This window comes from Gymnoscopelus microlampas (assembly GCF_963454915.1).
Source record: "Gymnoscopelus microlampas genome assembly, chromosome: 16".
In the NCBI taxonomy this organism is placed as follows: Eukaryota; Metazoa; Chordata; class Actinopteri; order Myctophiformes; family Myctophidae; genus Gymnoscopelus; species Gymnoscopelus microlampas.
Window position 1 is genome coordinate 40,077,373 of NC_139953.1, and position 23,133 is coordinate 40,100,505.

Below are 23,133 nucleotides of genomic sequence, written 5' to 3' on the forward strand. Positions count from 1 at the left end.
GGTCGCTGCTCCTTCACTTGGAAAGGAGCCATCTTAGGTGGTTCGGGCATCTAGTACGGATACCTCCCGAGGGTCTCCCTAGGGAGGTCCTCGCTGCACGTCCCAGTGTCGTCCCACTGGTAAGAGACCACGTGGCAGACCAAGGACCAGATGAGGGGTACATCTTCACACTGGCCTGGGAACGCCTCGGGATAATTTTGTGTTATTAAAGTTCTATCCTAAAAGTGTTGCTAACATTAATTAGGATACAAAGTGTTAAAAACAGATACCTGTACATTGTTTATAACGTGTAAACAACAGATTTAGTTTATGATTCAGTGTTAATAACAGAAACGTTGTTTATGATTGTGTTTGTTTTCTCAGGTGTGTCTGGTCAGGAGACGGTCAGTCCGTGCAGGGGGCGTTCTGGTGGTGGGCGGAGCCGGGGGCGGCCCAAAGGATCCGGGGGCGGGACCAAGTCCGTGGGGAAGGGGCGGGGCCGCAGGGCGGCTGCGGGCAGCGCGGCGGCCATGGCGGGAGCGATGGCGGGGGCAGCGGCCGCATCCGCTGCCGCTTACGCTGCTTATGGCTACAGCGTCGCTAAAGGTTAGAGCACGCACACACACACACACACACACACACACACACACACACGTTTGTATTACTATACTTGTGACGATCTCAACATTTTAGGACGCCATTGAAAATAGCCGAACAATGGCTGAACTCCGTAAAAATAGCTACAAGCTACAAGCTTGTAGATCGGCAATTTTTCGGTGCACGACTAAGTGTAAATCAGGCATAAATCTAACGTACCTAAAACTAACTTCTAAATGCCTCATCATAACGCTAACCCCAACCTGGATCTTTTTTTCAAATTGTAAACCCATCTCTAAAAAACTTTTTTCAACCATAAAACAATATTCTTTGTCTATTTCTCATATTCTACTATACTTGTGGGGACATTTAGTCCTCACAAGCATAGTAATACACACACACACACACACACACACACACACACACACACACACACACACTCATTTATGTTTGCATTACTATAGTTGTGAGGACATCGACATTTTAGAACAACAATATCATAAATGCTGTTTTTATCATTGTTTTGCGATTTTGAACTGTACTTGCATACCAAAAATACACCTATCTACGAACTTGTAGATCTGCTATTCTCGCTATTTTATAAAATGTATTATTATCCTACTATAATTCTAGTAACCGTGGTGAGTGAGTGAAGCTACCCGGTTCTCCTCAGTGGCTGGACCAATTGCTCTGATTTTGCACACAGCCATTGACCATTACCATCTGAACTTAACTGTGAAGCCCGATCATGCCAGATCATGTGCGCATATCCCCCCACGGATGTGTCGACCGGGTATGGTCTAGTATTGATTAATTCTATTAACTGCTGCAGCCCTATAGTACATTTGCCGTCCTTTTTTCCCTTTTTCCCAGGAGGCATCTCTTCTGCAGCCGTCCCCCTGCAGCCTTCGGCGCTGTCGTTGTCGGGGGGTCGGCCCGGAGCCGCCCCCCCGGGGGCCTTCGGCGGCGGCGGTGGCACGGCGGCGGCGGCGGCGCCCTCCGCCCCCCAGCCCTCCCCCAGCCCCCAGAAACACCACCCCGCTGCACACAGCACCCTGCATCACCCCAGCCACACTCCACCCAGGAAGGGCAAGGGACCCGGAGGGCCTGGGCCCCGATAGTAACCAGGGGACCCGATACTACATGCATGCTTACATCCATACATTCATACATACGTACTATACATACATAACGTTGCTGTCGGGCAGAAACCTCGTATCTCCATATTCTAACTGTTTGTGTCTTTTTGTCAATTATCGCCCTACTTGATCATACTACAGCGTCACACAAAAGCATCAAAAGTAGCAGATCTACAACCTCGAAACGCGTCGCTTCGCGCCGCGTTTCGAGGTTGTAGATCTGCTACTTTTGCTATTTTTGAATTTAAATCCTGATTAGTAACAGTTTTGGACTTAGGAGGTTTCCACTCGACAGAGACGACATACATACACACGTACATACATAACAGTGGTTCTCAAACGTTTTCATGTCAAGAATAAGGTCTCTTCTGGGGGGGAGTTAAGGTTAAAAAGGTCTAAATGATTCCCAACTTTTCACACCTTTTCAAGATTATTCAAACGTTTAAAAAAAATAGCCGAGCTAAAAACTCACACCGCTTTGCATTGCATCACGTTTGTGAGCTTGTAGATCGGCTATTTTTTTTATTAGTATAAAATAGGGTTAAAGTGGTTACACTGATTGTGACTCTATATTAACACATTTTTTGCTGGGGACCCCCCTTGAGGGAACCCCTGGTGGTGGGGGTCCCTGGATCCTACTTTGAGAACAACTGCAATAGTACACAGACACACACACACACACACACACGCACACACACACACACACACACACACACACACACACACACACACACACACACACACACACACACACACACACACACATGCATACATACATAAGTGACCTGCTCTCACTGTGACCATGGATCATGGATTCCTCTGTAAACACAGACAATAGTATTTACAGTAGCTGAGACTGGCTACCCTTGTCAACATGCTGCTAACACACACACGCACACACACACACACACACACACACACACACACACACACACACGCACACGCGCACATAAGCGCAGTGGTTCTCAAATATTTTCCTATCAAGGACCACCACATCAATATTTATTTGGCCATGGATGGACCCCCATCTGAAAAGATTTTGGGCCAGGAACCCCCTATAAAAGAATTTGTTTAGTTTGAAAGTTTTCAAAATTATTGAAGAGATTCCACATTTTTCAAAATGTTCAAATAGACATGGTATAAAAATAGGGTTAACCCATTGATACCTGGAACGCATCTGTGTCACTTTAGATGTCTTTGGCTATTCAAAAATAGCAGATATACAAGCTCATAGCGCGGCACCGAGTGCCGCTATGAGCTTGTAGATCTGCTATTTTTGAAAAATCGTAAAAAATATATTTTTTATATTTTATCCCGTTTTTTTTTTAGGATTTTGAAAATGTTTAGAAGCGGCCTCAGGTCTTAATGGGTTAAAGTGGTTCAACTGATTTTTATGCTATATTACGTCTGTCGGGTGGAAACCTCAGTTAAACAAAAATGTAAAAAAAGTCCAAAACTGTTACTTTTCAGGATTCCAATTCAAACGCATCAAAAGTAGCAGATCTACAAGCTGGTTTCGAGCTTGTGGATCTGCTACTTTTGATGCTTTTGTGTGACGCTGTAGTATGATCAAGTAGGGCGTTAATTTACGAAAAAAAAACACAAAAAGTTAAAATATGGAGATAAGAGGTTTCTACCAGACGACAGCGGCGATTAACACATTTTGCCGGGGGGCGAACAACCCCCCCTGGAGCTCTCCCCGGGGGTCTTCGGACCCTCACTTTGTGAACCACTGCATTAGCACATATACACACAAACACATAACCCCACACACACACACACACACACACACACACACACACACGTAATATGGTTATGGTACAGTCTGTCACAGTTCCTCTCAACGTCTGTTATTTTCATGTTTTTTCCAGTCAGCAGAAACTGAATCTGCTCAGAGTATTTCCGTCTGCGATTATGTGACAAGAGGGTTTCCATTTGCTTTTTTTTCGCAGAAGACAAAAAGCTGTACTTTTTATTTACCTTGTTTGTGACACGTTGGGGTCGACGTGACAGTCGATCACATCATAGCTAAAAGAGGCATTTCGTGTCACGTGCACTGAGCCATGTCTTCCGTCAGGTTAGAGCCCGAACCGAGAGACATATCGGACCGGCTGATATATTGGCCATTAATTTAGAGTTTGACGACGATATATCGACACTCAAGCAGCCGATATGTACCGATTTCTAACCACCTTGAACTTGGGTGTCCCTATTTTGGGGCATGTCATTATAGCAAAATCTATCAAAGGTTTTCCAAAATAGCAGATCGGCTATTATTGAACATTTTTGAATAGGTGGTAAATGAAATAAATTCTGGTTGAATGTTCTCAAATAGAAACTTGTGAAGTGAAAGTGATAAAAAATGTTAAGCACTTTTTTGACAAGATGTTGGTGTGTAACTCTGACAGTATACAAATGGACCCTAACAGGTCAATTTGGTTCCATTTGTATACTGTCAGAGTTAAGGGGGGTCCTTGAAATGTAAAAGTTTGAGAACCACTGGTCTAGGACTCCCCCAAATCGGGACCAGCGTTGGGCCCAAAAACGTGGCACCGGTCGGGCTCTGCCGTCAACCTTGGTTTTTAGTCTTGAGTGTGGTTGTTCATGCGTTAACACGCCGTAGGTTATTTAATTGTCAGTAGATAATTCTCCAACCCAACAGTTCAGTGACCCTGTGCCGTAGAGCTTTTCTAACAGAGCTCTTATATTTTTGTAATGAAGAGATGTGAATAACCAGTGTCGTTACCGAGGAAAAAGCCTTTGTCCATAAAAGTTTGATCCAACTGAAGGACGCATGAAAAGAGCAGTTAATATATTTTGAACAATGTTTGAAATTTGATTGATGTAAACTCTGCCCGCGCACGTCAAACTTTTGGAAGTTTCTTAAAGTCATACTGTTGTAGCATTCATTTTAGTGGTGTTTTTGGCCACACTTCTGGGAGCTCCGTTGTCATTGCAGCGCCCCGTCTATGGTCTGTTCGAACTGCGATTCCCAGAATTCAGTTTGAAACTATCCCACAGAAGGTCTGCTCCAAAACGAACGTTGCATGATCGTGGCGCAAAGAATACTTTCCAAGGCAACGATCAGAAAGGGTACGTATTAAAACCCATTGAAACCGCATCAGTGTCATTTTAGATTTTTGCATTGGCTATTAACACATTCGGTGCCAGAATTTTATAATAACGTATTACGTTCGGTGCCAGAAATCTCACCGTTGAGCTGCGCGGCGCTGTTTAAGCTGTAGACTCCACGACGATCAATCCATGTAAAACAAAGCATGCGTGCATTTTGCACGATGGTCCTTGCTAACGCCTGGAACGATAACAACTTTCACGCGAGTCACAATGGCGCAGCGATCGCGCATACAAAATGAGTCATTTTCCCCAACGTAAAAAGTTTCGGAGTTATAGGGGTTTTAGAGAAGGAGATAGAACGGAAGCGGATGGGGAGCCATGTTTTTGGCACAGTGATCTATAAGGCCCTTCCTTCTCAGAATCACCGTGGGTGATTCCAGAGCTGCTCCAGCCCCTCCTGTGTGGAAAAAAACGAAAAACAAAAAGACTGAAAACGCGGTTCAGACTGTGTTCGGCACCGAAGCGCTACTCTGTGAAAACACGGTTCAGACCGTGTTTGGCCCCTGATGTGTTAAAGAATAGCAGATATATATTGTACAAGCTCACACTGCGTCACTTCGTGCCACGCTGCAAGCTTGAACATCTGCAATTTGTTTTTCATTTTTTGAAAAATCTAGAGTCGGCCTCAGGTCTGAATGGGTTAAAAAAACATTTCAGCTACATTTCCAGTGACCTGCGCCATTTTGGGGTTAGTGTCGGGGGCAGACACTCGCAACTAAAAACAAGTTTAGAGAAGTCGTCAGAAAACATTTATTTGGACTGGTTATTGTGAAACATATACCTGTGAAAGATGACATCAAAAATAACTTTTGTTTAATTGAAAGATGTACACAGTATGACTTTTTAGGTATTTAATTTATGTGTGGCAGTCAATGACAGATGTGAATCATGCATTCACACAATATAAAATCTATCAAAGCCATTTTCTTTATTTTTAACAGGAAGGATACTTACTGACGATTCTAATGAGAAGTGTGTTGTTCTGTATCAGCGATTCCCAACCTGTGGGCCGGTGTAAAACAAAGATGGTATTTTTTGGTTTAAAACCTAGAAAAAATGCACACAGATGGGTGGGCCGTGAACGCTTTTGAGATTTTCAAGTGGGCTCTGATCTAGAAAAGGTTCGGAACCGCTGTTCTACGTATGTGATGTCTGATGTTTATGGATTAAAAGGCTTAGTGTGTCCTGAGTTCAATGAGCACCCATGGGTTCCTTTAGTTTTGTGTTAATAGCGTGATGATATGCTGATGATATGATGATGTTCTCTATCGGTGTACATAATATTAAGAGCCGCGTTTTCCTGCTGGTTTTTCGCTCATTCTCTTGTCTATTTTTATAGTTCATGTGTACATATGAAAAGAAAATCTGCCATTTTACTAACAGGAAAAGCCAAGTGAAAATAAACGAGTGTTAAATCTGTCCACTGACTCGTTCTTGATCTTGCGGCAGTGGCTCACGAGGTAGAGCGGCCATCTTGGAATTCAAAGGTTCCCGGTTCGATTCCTGGCTATGTGTCGAAGTGTCCTTGAGCAAGACACTGAACCCCTAACCGCCCCGGATGAGCAGGTTGGTGCCTTGCATGGTTTCCTCCGCCATCAGGTATGTGAATGTGAAATACACTGTAAATCGCTTTGTTGAAAAGCACTACATAAATGCGGTCCATTTACCATTATGGGAAAGAAATTGGGCCTCTTCCTTACTTCCTTCTTCACAGGTGTTACCAATGATATGAATGATGAATGAAGGCTCTGTTCCATTGCTTCGGAATGGAACAGAGCGTTAATAATTAGTGTAATTGGTAAGACCTGTGAAGGAAGTATGGAAGATGCCCAATTTATTTCCAATATGGCTGCGGAGCTTGTGACTAATTAAAGGTTTCATGACATCAAATCTATATTTATTTTTATTTTTCGTTTTTTCTTTTGGTTTTCTGACCTCGATTACACCCCAAAAAATTGAACTTTGAACATTCAGCAGATTTTCTATGGTCTGGGGTTTTCTGAATAATTAGACTTGGATGCTGTGATTGGCCCGTGGACTTTGATGTCAAAGTCCATTAATCCCTATCCTTCTCCTTTGGGGTGGCGGAGTCGATGATTGACAGGCACAATCCCTCAAAAGCGACACCCACAGGCAAATAGTTTTTTTTTTCATTGCAGCTGAAAAGGCCTCAGAACGCAAAGAGAACAAAACCTGCCATGGCTCACTGGATTGGATGTTTCAGTTAAAACCTTTTAATGCACATTTGAAGGACCATGATAAAGACTTTTAATGTTTTGTAAACAAGCATGCCATGAAACCTTTAAGAACTACAGGTACATTGGATCCACTGGAAGACATGTTCCTTTTTACATTTCCTGAAAAGTAACTTACATACAAGATTTCCACCTGACAGCAATGGTATGTACCATTTATTCAAATGACCCTACCCTATGCACCACATTTATTCAGGGCTCAGGACTCACCAAAGCCTCCAGACATAAAAAATAAAAAAACTTGACGAGGGATTTGGAAATACAAAATGTGTTTTGGGCAGAAATTAATTCACAAGAGACGGGGCTTGGTGGCACTGTAACGCAGGACAGCACTACTGTAGGTAGGTAGAACCCCACGAGTTTGTGGTCCAATCCAGATTTAGGAAAATCCTACACCAATGTAGTAATGTAATGTTTTGACTGATATTCAGTCAGAAACTGCAACATTTTCTAATCAATTTGAAACCTTATTTTATTTAACCACTTAAGCCCTATCAACCACTTGAACCCTCGCATCCCCATTCTGGGGGTAACATTCGCCGAAAATAGCAGATCCACAAGCCCACAACACGTCGCAAGCTTGCAGATCAGCTACCCCTGGAGGAAGAGATTTGGTGTAGAGGGGGAGAAAAGAGCAGACCAAGTACAGAGCCAAAGGTTAAGTTAAGTAGTTTATTTTTTTACAATTTCCGCCTAGAACGACACAGACAAAATAGGGAAGCCATGCTGAAAGTGGTTTAAAAAATAAATTGGAACACATCGGCTGCATAATTGCCGTTACCGATTTATAGGCCAAAGTGATACGGATCTAGCTGTTTATGTGGTCTTCTTGCAGACGTGGATGAAGTAGCAGGGGGCCTTGTCCTGGCCTGGGTTGTAGGTGCTGAAGTCTCCATAGACACTGTGCTGCAGCTTGCCGTGGAAGGCCTCGTTCAGCAGGGACTTGAAGCTGTCCAGACGATGAGGGTAGTAGGACAGGCGGAATTTGCTGACGTCATCCGGGCTCTGGGTCTTGGCGTCGGGCACTCGGATGGTGTAATCCAGAGTGATCATATTGGGCTTGTTGTTCACCCACAGCACCGACGTGGAGATGTCCTGAGTCAGGTCGCTCTTGTAATAGATGTTCTTGCCCTGCGGAGCCAGGCCGGTCTCCAGGATGTAGTCGTAGTTGCGATGGTCGATGACGAGGACGCCTCCCGGTCGGACCATGCTGGCGATGTTCCGGAGAGCCAACTTCTGATCGCTCTGGTCCCCTTTGAAGTCCGGCAAATGAGCGAAGGAGTTGCCCAGGCAGATGGCGGCGTCAAAACCCTCCCCGGGCTTCTGCATGTCTCCCGGTAACGTCAGCCAGTTGGCCTCTTCGATCACCCACTGGTCGAACGCCGGCTCCTTCCTCCTCTCCCATCGGGCCTTCAGGGCGTATTTGAGCATTTTGTCGCTGGCGTCCACGCTGATCACGTTGAAGCCTTCCTCCAGCAGCATCATAGAGTCCACTCCCGTCCCACACGCCACGTCCAGCACGGTGCCGACGCCCTGCTCTCGCAGCAGGCCGACCAGCCAGCTCTTGTACTCGGCCGTGCGGGACTGCGTGTCGCCGATGTACAGCTGCCACACCTTGGCCGCTTTCCCGTCGGCGTACTGGTCCGGCAGCCCCGCAGCCGCCACGCCCAGAGAGCAAGTCCTGAACACATCGTCCACCGACGGATCAGACATGACGACGACCCGGTTCCCACGATCCAAACTGATCCTGGAGTGTTTTGGAAACACGAATAAACACAACGACGACAAGGAACAACTATCTGTGTCTTCTTAATCCGTTTTGCCGGGGGTTCTCAAACTTATTTTTTTATACCAGGACCCTCACTTGATGACACGTGCAATTTCTAAGTATTTAAAAATAAAGCATACATCAGTAGCCTTGAGTAGTAATATTTATTAGAATATTAATTTACAACGCTGGGATTCCTGCTGATAGTGTCTTATCAATGTAGTTTAAAGTGTTTCTGAACATATTTGTAAATGTAAGCATACAGAACCTTAGACCATAGAACAGACTTAATGGGAAGGATACATTCTCCTTTTGTCTGTTTTCAATGTGCAACCCCACCATTACCTTCCCACGACGTACTTGCTACGCATACAGTGCTTTCTGAAGTAAACTTTTATTTATACAATATAACTCTGTTCCGGCTAGCTCTTAATGACGACTTGCATGTGTGTCGCTTGCCAAAATAAAGCTAACCAGACGGGGTCTAATAGGGGCTTGTCTCTCATGTTACAATCTACTATTTAGGAATTAGCAGACACTCTTATCCGGAGCCATGTACAAGTGCGGAACCGGAATAAGCCGAATACATGCGCTGTCGTCAATAAACAACAACGTAAACAGTCAGTTAAATAGAATGCAGTGTGTTGATCTCTGACATCGTATTGATGATGTCAGCAGTCTTGTCCAAATATGGAGAGCCAGTAGGACATTCTGCATATCATCTCTGTCGGGTGGAAACCTCATACGTCCAAAACTGTTACCTTTCAGGATTCAAATTCAAAGATGGAAAAAGTAGCAGGTCTGCTACTTTTGATGCGTTTGTGTGACACGATGTAGTATGATAAAGGCATTCATTTACGATAAAAAAACACAAAAAGTTAGAATATGGAGTTCTGCCCGACATACATATGTGGAATGTTGCATGTTGTGGTGCCTCACTAGCTTGTGCGCAGGATAGGACCGGATGGTAGCCTTAAATGTTCCACAGGGAACCAAGGGGATTAAAGTAAGTAAGTACTAAGTTGGTTCTACTGGCACACTGGCACAAGAAATGCGGCACTGATCGCTCCAGCGGTTTGTGAGATTAGTTTCCAGACAAACAGACAGGCACCCGCAGACAGACAGACAGACAGACAGACAGACAGACAGACAGACAGACAGACAGACCGACCGTCTGTCTGAAGAAATGTCACTTAATGTCAGTTAAGAAATGTCGTTTCTCATGTATTGTTATGGTGTGTTGGGTTTCTTGTGTGTGTGTGTGTGTGTGTGTGTGTGTGTGTGTGTGCGTGCGTGCTGGGTGACATGTGTGCGACCTTCTCGGTGGAGCAGACTGTAAACACAGGACTTCCAGGTGGCAGAGGTCACGCTTACATAAGCTCCCGTCCTGGAAGAACTCTGACTTGAGTCACGTCCAGCCTGCACACACAGCTCCACACACTGTGTGTCTTTCCACGTTGGTCTAATGCAGGCATTCTCCACCTTTTTTATTTGAAGGACCCCCAGTTTGATACGCATTAGGCCACAGACCCCAATTTGATACTTTTTAAAAAACAATCTCTGTGACCCCATGCAATCTACACTGTAAAATCATCTGTGTTCATTTAACTCTGAAAGTGTACAAATGGAACCAAATGGAGCCTTACGGATCCATTTGGTTCATTAGGGTCCATTATTTGTACATTGTCAGAGTAACAAACCCGTAAAGGGTCTATTTGTCTGTGTCCGCTGGGAGCCCCTGACGTGGTGTGACCATTCTCATTGCCGACCCCTGAAAATCTACACTCACCGGCCACTGTATTGGGTACACTAGTACAACTGCTCCTTAACGCACATTTCTAATCAGCCAATCACAAGGCAGCAATGTTATGCATTTAAGCAATGTACAGTACACAAGTAAGACGCGCGATCTGCTGTAGTTCAAACCGAGCAAAAGGTGATTTAAGGTACTTTGAACGTGGCATGGCATGGTTGGTGATGATGCCAAATGGGCTGGTCTGGAGTGATTCAGAAACTGCTGATCCACTGGGATTTTCATGCACACTGGGGTTTACAGAGAATCATTATCTGACAGTAGAACATTGGAAAAAACATTGCATTCTCTGAGAATGCATCACATCAGGCAAGGTTTTTCCAATTTCTATTGTCCAATTTGTGTTTGTGTTTTTTTTTTCATATCGTTGCTGTCGGGCAGAAACCTCTTATCTCCATATTCAAACCTTTTGTCTTTTTTTCCGTAAATGAACGCCCTACTTGATCATAGGCTACTACAGCATCACACAAAAGCATCAAAAGTAGCAGATCCGCAACCTCACGTTTTGAGCTTGCTACTTTTGATGCTTTTGAATTTGAATCCTGAAAAGTAACAGTTTTGGACATATGTGTTTTCCACCCAACAGAGACGATATAGTATGTGTATGTGCTCCAAGCTATTCATTATGTTTCACTGTGGTGTGTATACACATGCACACACTACACACATCAGTGTGTGTGTGTGTGTGTGTGTGTGTGTGTGTGTGTGTGTGTGTGTGTGTGTGTGTGTGTGTGTGTGTGTGTGTGTGTGTGTGTGTGTGTGCGCGTGCATGCGTGCGTGTGATTAATTCTGCCATGTGTGTTCAACACACACAATATCAACGTGACAACCTTATTTACTCATGTACTGTAGTACTTAAGTACAATTTTGAGGTACTTTTACTTTACTTGAGTATGTCAATACTTTATTCTCAGAGTTACAGACCTGTAAGAGTCCATCTGGAACCCCCTCAAGGAACCACTGACTTATTAAATATTGCTAAATTTAAAAAAAGATTAACAATGCAAAACTAGCTGAAACTAAATAGAATTGCATGTAAAATCAGCTCAGTTTTAGTTTCCCCCCCTTCAATTTGCACTGTGGGCGACTGGGCACTCAACCTGGTAGAACATAGTGGTTTGCTCAAAATGGGACCTTTATTAACACAACCTTTAATAACTCCATAACGCGTTTTGTAAATCATATTATCAGTGTTGGGTGAAAACCTTTTACTGCATGTCCAAAACCATTACTTTTCTGTAAACAGAAAAAAATAACCAATGGATCCACTCACTGTAGTTATGACAATATTTAATCACAAGTTCGTCATTGGTTAAATAAAACCCACAGACACCACTTCCACCTATACAATTCTCCAGAAATAGCAGAACACCACATAGATCTGCTACTTTTGAATTTGAAATGAGAATTCATCCCCATCAAGACTTTTCTTATAATACCTGAAATACTAAAACCAAATAACTAAACTGAAACTAGTCAAATCCTAAAACTATAACAACAAACTAAAATCAAAACATTTAAAAACGAACTGCTAATTACGTAGCAGGTAACAAACTATACCTTTTTCATAGCATACAGATTAGCTTAATTTGAATGACAAGTCTGGTTATCAAAATGGGGATCAGTTAAATTTCACTATCTAGAAGTTAGCCCAATAAGAGAACGTATGAGACTATTCAGATCATAGTTGCACTGTTATCTCCCCACCTACAGCATTGTTGTAGAATTCTGTACTCAATCCAACAACACAAAATGTTCACAGATTGGCTCTGTGCCCTAATATGTATGAATTTGGGGGTCCTTTACATAAAAACGATTGATCTAGAGGAACGACATTAAATATAAAACATTTATTTTCACAAGAAACAAACCATTCATTTATTTTCACTGTTTATTGTAGGATATTCACACTTGGATGGAAACCGTGCCAAAATCAAACCTTTTAAAACAAAGGCATAGAGATCAACCACAACAGTCAGTTACAGATATCTGTGCAAAAATAAAGTCTACATGTTTGTTTAGAATGCAAGTCACAAAACTGAGCAAATGAAGACCGTTAATGCTCATTAGTAACACTTACTCAACAGAAATCGGACTTTAACAGTTTTTTTTTGTATTAAAAACCGAGCATGCTCAGATTAAAAAAAACACAAAAACAACAAACATATTCTCTGCACATTTAGAAGTATCATGCTTTCCTTTTTGTCATCTCTCATAGCATGTTAATGGCTTTTGTGTTCAGTGGACGGATGGGACTGAAGCTATAGTGTTAAACGAATACACAACACATGGGTCATCAAGGAACTACACAACTATGAATACAGACTGTTGGATGAGATGGAAACAGGGCTCCAACTATCAGATAACTTCTTAGCTTTTATTCTTGATTAAAATTTTCCATTCATCAAATTGAGGAGCGTCTAATCGACAAATCCATTTGTCTGATGAACCATTTAAATCCCATTTTACAATGGTGTCACGTGACAACTGCAAGCTCGTTACACGAGTTGAGCTTGTAGATCGGCTATTTTCAATTAGTTTAACCCATGTAGACCTGGAAAGACTGACTGCGAAAGGCTCATTAAAATCAGGTGTGTGTGTGTATACACACACACACACACACACACACACACACACAAACACAAGGAACCATCAATCAAATGCAAGTTGAGGGGTGAAGACCGATTCACGATTCCTGCATCAAGTAAATAAAAATAAATAAATGATTTATTTTTTATATATTTATAATTATTTATATTCTTTTTATTTATTATTCTAGTATTGTACTTAAATATAATTGAGGTATTTTTTACTTTATCCCAGACGAGCTGTATTGCCCCCGGACTAAGAACCGGTTTCTGGGCAGGGAAGCTGCAAGTGCTACGAGATCACAGACATGGGAGACCAAAAAGGTGTTTGCGGGTAAAATCATGGCCAAGTCCACAATCCTGGAGCCACTCCAGAAGCTTTTACTCCACTACAGTTGTTTGAAAACATTAGTTACTAGTTGCTTTGCAGATATAAATTATTACATTATAAATCATACATTAACCACTTTAGCCCCATTTTATACCTAGGCTATTCAACACGTCGCGTTGTGAGCTTGTAGATCGGCCATTTTCAAATATTTTAGTACTTTCGGTACATTTTGATACCAATACTTTTATACTCAAGTATTTTTTTTTCCCCGGACGTTTACTTGTAACAGAGTACTTCTACATTGCCGTATTGATACCTTTACTTAAGTAAAACATTTAAGTATTTTTTTCCCACCACTGGTGTCTACAGTATGTATAGTGTGTAACATCTGCTTTATTCTCCACAGTATTGGGAGTATAAATCAAATCTGACTACTAGACAGCCAACAGGTATGGCACCACGGCCAGAGCCGCCGCCTCGATGGCGAACAGGTGCGGGTCGTCCACGCGGGGGCAGCTCTGCCTCATGAAGTCGGCCAGGCGGAGGAGGTACTCCAGGTTGTGGCCCGTCTTCCCGCGGCACACGGCGATCTGGGCGCCGATCAGCTCGGGGCTGGCGGGCCCCAGGAAGAGAGGGTTGTCCGGGGTGGCGATGTAGACCAGCGCCTGGACCGGCGGCGCCATCATGGTCTCCTCATCGTCGCCCTCGGGGACGAACTCCACCGACTTGGTGACGTAGCCGCCGCGCACGCCCTCGCGCACGTTCAGGTACCTGAGGGACTCCTCCACCTGGGAGCCGGTCACCTCGAATGCCACGCCCCACGTGGTCGCCTAAGGGAGGGAGGGAGGGGGAGAGAGAGAGGAATGTCAGCCATCTTTGTCACTCGAGACAGGGAGGGGATATTAACAATGGACATTATGCATGAACTAAAGCTTGAATTTATACCATACTTGGACATCGCCTATTTCTGTTACAAGACACCAGCAATGCAACCAAGTATATACATCAGGCGTAAAAGCTGGCTATTAGCACTAAATATGTGCTGCTTTCAAACACATTAATGACTATTAGAAAAGGAGGAAGTGACGCGTTTTCCACTTACATCATCATCCTCGATCAGCGTCACCACTCTACCAGGCTGCAGAGAGAGAGAGAAAGGAGGAGACAAGATGAGAAAAATGGGTCACAATATGATCTCAGGTAACTGACTGATACAACCAAGTTAATATAACAAACACAGCAAGGTGTGGGTGGTACCAATAAATACATGTATAAAATAACAGACATTGATTTGATTGATCATCTTACCAAGTCATCATTCCCACGGTGGAAGTTGTCTCCGTGCCAGAAGCGTCTCTTGAAGCCCCTGATGAAGCCCACCTTGCTGCTCCGGTACTTGAAGTCGGGCTTCCACACCAACGAGCCGTATCCGAAGATCCACAGACTGGCGACGGTGGCTTTCCCTCCGGACCCAGACACTATGTCTTGAGGCTTCATGTTGTTGTTGTTGTTGTTGTTATTAAGACGTAGGGGATGGAGAATTCAGATAACGTTGATGTTTTAGGTTTCTTTAAAGGGCCAAAAATAAAAATGGCAGGGCCTCAGGCCTCTTCTCCTTTTTCAGCTGACTTTAGGTGTTGGTCAGCGACGTCGTCTTCCGCCGGTCCAGGAGGAGGGGGACGGGTTGGCTCGCCGGGATACCTCGGACGGTACCGGAGCCCAACTGCGGAGCAGTTGTGATGGAGGAGGAGGGGGGTTCGTTATGTCGTGCCTGATGCATGCCTGGTGCATTAGTGTTGCCGCATAGCCGCGTTAAAAAGCCATGGCGGCCTTCTGGGTCAATAAGAACGGACAAAAAAAAACGACAAGCTGTGGCCAGCCACCTATATAGCGAGCCTTTGTCTTAATTCTAAAGCAACCGAAAACCAGAATTAATCTTGATTACCGATAACTGAGCCCTAACACGGTTTATATTGTGATATAAGGTCGTTTTCTTGTCGATATCGCCGGTTCTCCGCCAGAGTATTTCAAGATGCGTCTCTGTTTCCTCTATCATGGAGATGACGAGTAGGATGGTTTTATCCTCTCTGTCTTCAGGGGCGTATCGAGACTGCGGCGTATGACCAATGAGCTTCGAGAGAGGGCGGGCGTCTAAGGTGATCTGTCCAATCGGATGCCGGTGCGCCGCGTAGGGGCGGGATTCCAGGGCGCACGAGCTGGCCCGTTGGTTGGAATTCCCAATTTTACGCACGTGCCCTCTTTAAAGGCATTGGTCTGTGGACTGTCAGTCACACCGGCTGGGTTTGTGATTGGTCGTCTGTGGTGTCACTCTGGAATGGTTTCCATGTTGTCGGAGCTTGGACGGTGGCTGATGCAACATTCCAGTGCGTTTCAAGGTGCTGCTGTTCAGAGTTGCCAGGTCTGCTGCTTACTATAAGCGACTTTGGGCTTGTTTTTCTGTAAAGTTGCTTGTAAATATTGGTGGTTGCAGTTTTTTGGGCTTGTCTTTAAAGTGCAGTTGCTTATTTGGCTTTGACTTTTTACAGGGGCCAGTTTCGAATTGCAGTCACCAAGTCAAAGTGCTCTTTTAGAGCGGTTTTGAAGGAGTGTTGGTACTCCTTTATTTAACCCGGTTTCGCGATGCGACGCGTGGTGAGCTTATTAATAGATTAATTGTAGATTGGCTATTTTCAAATAGCCGATCTCTGTGTATATAAAATGTAACTGCCAGAGTAATCATTTTATTTCTTATTTTTGTTCTTATTTAATATAATTATTTATGCCCATTATCCATGCCCATTTTGTTGAGTCGCTTTATTTGAAGTAGTATTTTGTACCGGAAACTGTAAGTTAAATGCCTGGAACTCCTTATAAGGGAGGCTGGGACACGTCGGACACGTTAGTGGTTGCGCTTCCTCCCTTGAGGTGAGACAGGGAGAGTGTGAGACAGGTATGTGTTTGTCCTGGATCTTTAATGCCTAAAGCAGGGGTCTTCAACGTTTTCAGCCCAAGGACCCCTTAGCTGAGACAGAGACGAAGCATGGACCCCCATACATTGTATACTATACAACAACTTTTTCATAGATCTCAGAGATGGCTTCATTGACTTAACCTGACACCGTCAAATGGAAGAAGCTTGCGACACAACTTTGTTTCACAGGCTACCATCTGGCTAGTCAGATTATCATTGACTATCATCATCAGTGTTGTGTAAATTCATATTTTCGGTTAATTTCAGACATTTAACCACTTGAACCTTCAATACTTGGTACTTGAATTTCTTCTTTTTCCCCTCTACACCACACCTCTTTGCCAAAAATAGCTGATCTACAAGCACACAACGCCTCGCTATCAGTATGCAGAACCACTGTGTCGTTCATGACTAGTACTGGAGGGAGTGACATAAAAGGTCTCTCATGTGATGTGGCGTATTAGTCTCTTCTTTTGGGCTTGTTTTTCTGGTTGCTTATTTCTCTCACAAAACCTGGCAACGCTGGTTTCAAGGTGCTGTTCTGCTGAGCAATGAAGCAAGGCGTTGCATCATCATTCAGACCACAGACAACAACCCCTCCCTCTGTCCATTACATTCTGCTGCACATGTTCTGCAAGGAACATTTATATAACCAAACAACAGTGATGGAACAAGTACTCAAGTAGTATGTTTTACCTAAGTAAAAGTGTCAATACTGAAATGTAGATGTACTCTATTACACGTAGAAGTACTGTATTGAAAATGTACTTGTGTAAAAGTACAAAGGTATTGGCATAAACATATAGCCTACTTAAAGTACCAAAAGTAAAAGTACTAAAATGTTGAGTGATGAGTAAAAATAAAAGTATTGGAAATTGTAAATACTGAGAAGTGAAAAATACCTCAAAATTGTAAATAAATACAGTACTTGAGTAAATGTACTTAAGTTACTTTACACCACTGCCACTACAACAGAACAAACACATCAATTCAAAGGGAGCTTTATTGGCATGAGAAAGCATACAATTACATCATTGCCAAAGCAAGTGTCAAAACAAGCACAGCAAAACAATTTAAGAAAGAAATTGGGAAAGTATATGTACAGTTGGAGGGCGTACAGCATTCTGTAAACAGAGCCAACAAAACAGCCAGAGTGCAATCACAGAGGCTTGTTTTTGAGGTGTGCAGAGGTCATCGCCATGCTGGCTTGTGGTGGACATTTTGGTCAAAATTCTATTTTTGCCATGTAGGCTACATACAAATGGGTGGACAATAATATTAAAGGTCATTTAAGGCTATAGCTCTTTGTGTGTTTACAAAGAGCTATAGCCTGAAATGACCTTTACAGGTCTGTAACTCTGAGAGTGTACAAATGGAACCAAATGGACCCTATGGGTCCATTTGGTTCCATTTGTGCACTCTCAGAGTTATGGGGGAGCTTGAAAATAAAACGTTAGAGAACCACTGTCCTAGTGGACTGCTAATGTGTCATAGTGTCATTGTAAATCAGTGTCGTACATATTCTTAAGAAAACCCGGAGACTGAATTGGGTCTTATGATCAAAATAAGAACACCATAATGTTATGTTAAAAAAAAGAAAATAATCAAAAATTTGCCACAGACAAGGCCACGGATACGTTTTCAATTCAATTAAATTCAAAGGAGCTTCATTATTGGCATGAGAAGGCATACGTTTACATCATTGCCAAAGCAAGTGTATAAGCATAACAAAAACGTGGGGAAAGTGAGTTGGAGGGAGTAGCCTACAGCATTATGTAACAGAGCTAACAAAACAGCCAGAGGGCAATCACAGGTATGTGATTGAGCTGACCTCAAACAAACAGGAACAAGTGTGAGCACATGTTTGAGCACAGACCCTCTGTTTTTGGACCCTCATTGCATAATTTCTTCACAAATTCTACTTTTCCCCCCATCTATAGCTCAGAATTGCTATAGTTCACCACACTTTATTTACTGTAATTTGCATACGTATACCTTTACTCTGCATTCTGCTGAATGAATGTAATCTGTATATCTTTGGTTTGTATTCTGTATTTTGTATTCATTTTTTCATTTTCACTGCAACATAAAGATATATAACATAAGTCTAAATTGTAGGCTCTTTTGCTTACAGTAGTTATTATGCTAGTCTATGATCATTCTCCACCAATGTCTGTGTATGATACAGTGTTGTGCACAGGTTACTTAGTAAATGCTCTACACACTTTACACACTTACTTTGCACTTTATTAATCATTGCTGCTTCTATTGTAAATGTTGTTATTACCTTTACCCAAATGATACCTTTTATTTTATTGTATTAGTTGGTCAGTCTTAGCACAGCCTGGTGGAGTACGTCTCTGAATCTTGAATCTTGTTCACAGGACGCCAGGTGTATCACGGCTGTAATCCATGTCATCGAATCAGTGGCCCAGTGGGCGTGTAGCCAAAGGCCATCTGACACGTGGAGCCTCCAGCCTTCATCTTTCATCCTCTACCTCAGAGGTTCTGGTGAGTTTCCATATCTGCACCACACCTTATGGCCTCGCACGGCCCAGCACCCAAAATCTCCCGTTTCCATAGCACAGCAGTGTTCATCACCCGAATGTAAAACATGTGCAAATCCACAGCTATGTGTGACAGACTACGGTCATTGACACTCCTTTGCAATGTAATAAATAGTAAATACATAGGTGGTGGTTGTTGCTTCTTGCCTAATAATGTAGTGTAGACACTACAGTAGACAGTGACCAATTGTCTTGTACACCAATGCAAATCACCTGTGCAGTGTGCAGCCAGTACTCCAGCTATCGGTACGAACCAAATGGATCCTTACAGGTGTGTAAACCCAGAGTGTTCGAATGGAATCCAAGGGCAGTGATGGAGCTCTGGTATCAGTATATATTAAGGAACAGGACATTCAATGACAGTGCATACAGTACAGTATTGTACAGTAGGGTACATTTAAAGGAGAATTCCGGTCATTTTAAGTGTTATGTTTGATGTGTGTCAAATCACTTACCAACGTAGAAATGAAAATCGCGTTACTCCACAGAGCCCCCTATCAACCCCCACCGTTGGCATTATAGGAGGATATAGGATAGCCCAAATTCAACTATTTTAACCAATGCAAAGTCTGTTTTTTTGCTTCTAGTACTCATTGTTGAGTCCCATGATAATGTAACAGGCGCTAAAACTCCCGACAAGCTAACGGCTAATAACAAACGAGCTAACGCTGGGGCTGCTTATCTCTCTGCATGGCAGCCCCAGGTTGCCAGGTCGGGAGAGAAACCAGCAACCAGCATTAGCTCGTTCTGTTATTAGCCGTTAGCTTGTCGGGAGTTTTAGCGCCTGTTACATTATCATGGGACTCAACAATGAGTACTAGAAGCAAAAAAACAGACTTTGCATTGGTTAAAATAGGCGAATTTGGGCTATCCTATATCCTCCTATAATGCCAACGGTGGGGGTTGATAGGGGGCTCTGTGGAGTAACGCGATTTTCATTTCTACGTTGGTAAGTGATTTGACACACATCAAACATAACACTTAAAATGACCGGAATTCTCCTTTAAGAATGCAGTGTAAATATATCAGAGTTATAAAGAAAGCTAATTTCCATTCGTAGTCCCTGACATGTGACAATAAAACAAGATTACGCAGAATGTAAGACAAAATACAAGGTAAGAACAGAACACTAAACAATTACAGTAAAAGTACAATGAATAAAACTGGAGCTTAAAATAATACTCGCTGTGTGTTTTAAAAACAGACAAAAATAATGTGACATTTAAATAAAGGAGAATAATACAAAAATAGGAATTGAATCTGTGTCCAAAAGTATTTACGATTGTTTGTTGATTCTTTGTTGGACCTCAAACTTTACTGAGAAAGAGCGGGTTGCGGTGAACTTTGGGTGACCGGATCTCGCCTGCATGTGACACCAAATGGTGGGGCACTAGGGACATTCTATTTTTAGACCGACAACGTGTTCTAAAATCAGAACTTTTTGAAGCCTTGTTGTTTAGAATCAAGAACACATTTTATTGTCACACACCACAGGTTTACAGGTGTAAAGAAGTGGCTGAAGTTAATTTTTGTGCAAGCTATATAATTTTCAGGAAAGAAAACAAACTTCCAATTAAAAAAAAATAGCAGATCAACAAGCTCAAAATGCGTCACTTCGCGCTAGGTTTAGAGCTTACAGATCTGCTACATTTGATACTTTTGTGTGACGCTGTAATATGATCAAGTAGGGTGTTAATTCACAAAAAAACACAAAAAGTTAGAGTACGGAGTTAAGAGGTTTCTGCTCGACAGCAAGGAAATGAAACATGTCAAAGAAAGATCAGAGATATCTATTTAACTGCCTATACAAAGCTTTGCTAATGAGGGGAATGCTTTTAACCACATGACCCCAAGCATCCCTAGTCTGGGCATGTTATAATAGGCAGGGCCAGATTAGCACTATGTGGTGCCCCAGGGCGACCTCAAGTTGAAGTGCCCTCCCCTGCTCCCTGGGGCCGAGGTATGGCTTGAGGCTGGGGGAGGTCGGCCGCGCGCAAATCGCACGGGTGCCGAAATCGATTTTTGGCTGGATTTTGTTAGTTTCTTTTCGTTTTTTGGTTACTTTATTTTGGTTTTAGGGTTAGGGTTATGTTATTTCATTCTTATTAAAAAAATGTAAAAAAATTGTGCCCCCATTGGATGGTGCCCCAGGGCACTCGCCCCCTACGGCCTATGGGTAATCCGACCCTGATAATAAGCAAACATTCAGCAAAAATAGCCGATCTACAGGCTCACAAGGCGTCACAGCATGACACATTGTGAGCTCATAGAACAGCTATTTTTGGGCACATACGTTTTGTGTAGAGGAACACAAACGGCAGTGGCTCAGGGGTTGAGTGGCCGGGTAGAGTGAACTGGAAAACCGCAAGGTTCCCAGTTCGATCCCGGGCTGGGGCGCTCCCCTAGAGTTAGTGTCGAAGTGTCCTTGAGCAAGACGCTGAACCCCTAATTGCTCCCGGTGAGCAGGTTGGTGCCTTGCATGGTTTCCTCCGCCATCGGTGTATGAATGTGTGTGTGAATGGGTTAATGGCACAATCAATGTAAAGCGCTTCGGATAGAAGCGCTATATAAATGCACCATTTTACCATTTACAAACGAGGGAGGCAATGATAGACCCCTGGGGGACCCCGTCCAACAAAGTATATAGGGTTTAAATTGTTAATAACTGAAAAAGAATCACTTGAAAGGACCCAGTATAAGTTTCCATATGCAATGAATTAGTCTTGGCAGGTTGTTAACAAGGACATAATAAATTATATGGAAAGTGGGACAAAAAGCATAACATTTCAACTAAAATGTTGAGTAAGGTATTGAGGTGAATGTTGAATAATAAGAGTAACGTTTACAGTATTCTATGCGTGTGGTACCATATAAACACAGTGTATTATATAGTGGTGGGGGGTCCTGTATATTCAGAACATGTGTGTTCTGCTCAACTGCAATATCGCTGTTCCATGACTTCAGACCCCAAACAAGTGGTGGAAAGTAACTGAGTACATTTACTCAAGTACTGCACTTAAAGCTGCACAATGTAACTTTCCTCTTCTACTCCCGGATTTGAACCCGGTTTCCTGCGCACGTGCTGACATTTTTACCATCGAGCTAGTAGAGCCTGCACGTGACCATCACGTCAAAACGTCAGATCCTGTGTCTAGGTGAGACGCGACCTTTGACACGATCTAAATGTCTCAATAGAAGAGCAAGGAGACAAAATACAATCACCCCAATTGTATACTGTAAGTTATATTGTATTAACACTGTGGTTCTCAAACCTTTTCATGTCAAGGACCCCCAAATTGACACTTATTAGCCCGTGGACCCCCATTTGAAAAGATAAGCCAGGGACCCCCACAAGAGAAGATGTTTAGGGCTCTAGCAGTGATTCTCAACCATTTTATATCTCTGGGACCCCAATTCATATTGTAAAATCAATGTTAATCTAACTCTGAGAGTGTACAAATGGAACCAAATGGACCCGTTAGGGTCCATTTGGTTCCATTTGGACACTCTCAGAGTTACAGACCCACAAGGGTCCATTTGGTTCCTGTCCATCATTGAGCTGGGGAGCCCCTGGAACCCCCTCAAGTACCCCTGGGGGTCCCCGGACCCCACTTTGAGAACCAATGTATTAACATACTCTAGCATACGGATTGGACAAAATGACATTTTATTCATTAAAAATGATGTTACATAGTGCCGCTTTAAGTAAAAAATCTGAGTACTTCTTCCACCATACCAGTGAGTTCAGAGAACAGTCAGAGGACAGTACAGTATCAATGACATGGATTGAAATACGTTCTCTGTACACTGTCTGCACAACAACGTTTTACTGTAATTCAAACCGGAACAAACGCAAACGGTTTTCATCCGACTTCCCCTTCCCCAGTGACGCTAACGAAACCAATGCTCTCAACACGCAAACATCTGATCGATCAAACGGGTTCAAATGAGTCCCATACCCCCTTGTTGGATTAGTCGTACAATAGTAGA

The 23,133-nt window shown here is 43.0% G+C and overlaps 3 protein-coding genes and 1 long non-coding RNA gene across 6 annotated transcripts in view; 2 read left to right on the forward strand and 2 right to left on the reverse strand.

Moving 5' to 3' along the window:
* ino80 (INO80 complex ATPase subunit) overlaps nucleotides 1-6,269 on the forward strand; it is a 90,583-nt gene extending 84,314 nt beyond the window's left edge. For 2 of the 3 annotated variants that reach the window (XM_084081658.1, XM_084081659.1), the window contains exons 36-37: nucleotides 364-585; nucleotides 1,450-6,269. In XM_084081658.1, coding sequence (XP_083937784.1) covers nucleotides 364-585; nucleotides 1,450-1,697 — 470 coding nt within the window. In that variant the 3' untranslated portion in view covers nucleotides 1,698-6,269. The remainder of the gene's footprint in view (nucleotides 1-363; nucleotides 586-1,449) is intronic. The other variant, XR_014602511.1, reaches the window with a different exon arrangement.
* A 1,652-nt stretch (nucleotides 6,270-7,921) lies between these two features.
* On the reverse strand, nucleotides 7,922-8,818 carry LOC311062983 (glycine N-methyltransferase-like; the record flags this gene model as incomplete). Its single annotated transcript, XM_084082203.1, has 1 exon — nucleotides 7,922-8,818. One exon carries the CDS (start codon nucleotides 8,816-8,818, stop codon nucleotides 7,922-7,924), a length of 897 nt encoding a protein of 298 aa, XP_083938329.1.
* A 3,745-nt stretch (nucleotides 8,819-12,563) lies between these two features.
* Nucleotides 12,564-15,675, reverse strand: chac1 (ChaC, cation transport regulator homolog 1 (E. coli)). Its single transcript, XM_084081666.1, has 3 exons — nucleotides 14,914-15,675; nucleotides 14,708-14,743; nucleotides 12,564-14,435 (listed from the first exon to the last, which is right to left on the reverse strand). Exons 1-3 carry the CDS (start codon nucleotides 15,100-15,102, stop codon nucleotides 14,040-14,042), a joined length of 621 nt encoding a protein of 206 aa, XP_083937792.1. The 5' UTR covers nucleotides 15,103-15,675; the 3' UTR covers nucleotides 12,564-14,039.
* A 3,281-nt stretch (nucleotides 15,676-18,956) lies between these two features.
* The window catches only part of LOC311062548, a 98,553-nt gene continuing 94,376 nt past the window's right edge, over nucleotides 18,957-23,133 (forward strand). Inside the window, exon 1 of the long non-coding RNA XR_014602512.1 lies at nucleotides 18,957-19,087. This is a non-coding gene — a long non-coding RNA (uncharacterized lncRNA). The remainder of the gene's footprint in view (nucleotides 19,088-23,133) is intronic.

Bases quoted from the DNA above. Each gene is read 5' to 3' on its own strand.
- chac1 (XM_084081666.1), bottom strand. From the start codon at position 15,102: ATGAAGCCTCAAGACATAGTGTCTGGGTCCGGAGGGAAAGCCACCGTC. The intron at 14,744-14,913 runs GTAAGATGATCA...CTCTCTCTGCAG, and splicing joins ACCGTGGGAATGATGACTTG to CCTGGTAGAGTGGTGACGCT. The intron at 14,436-14,707 runs GTAAGTGGAAAA...TCCCTCCCTTAG, and splicing joins CGCTGATCGAGGATGATGAT to GCGACCACGTGGGGCGTGGC.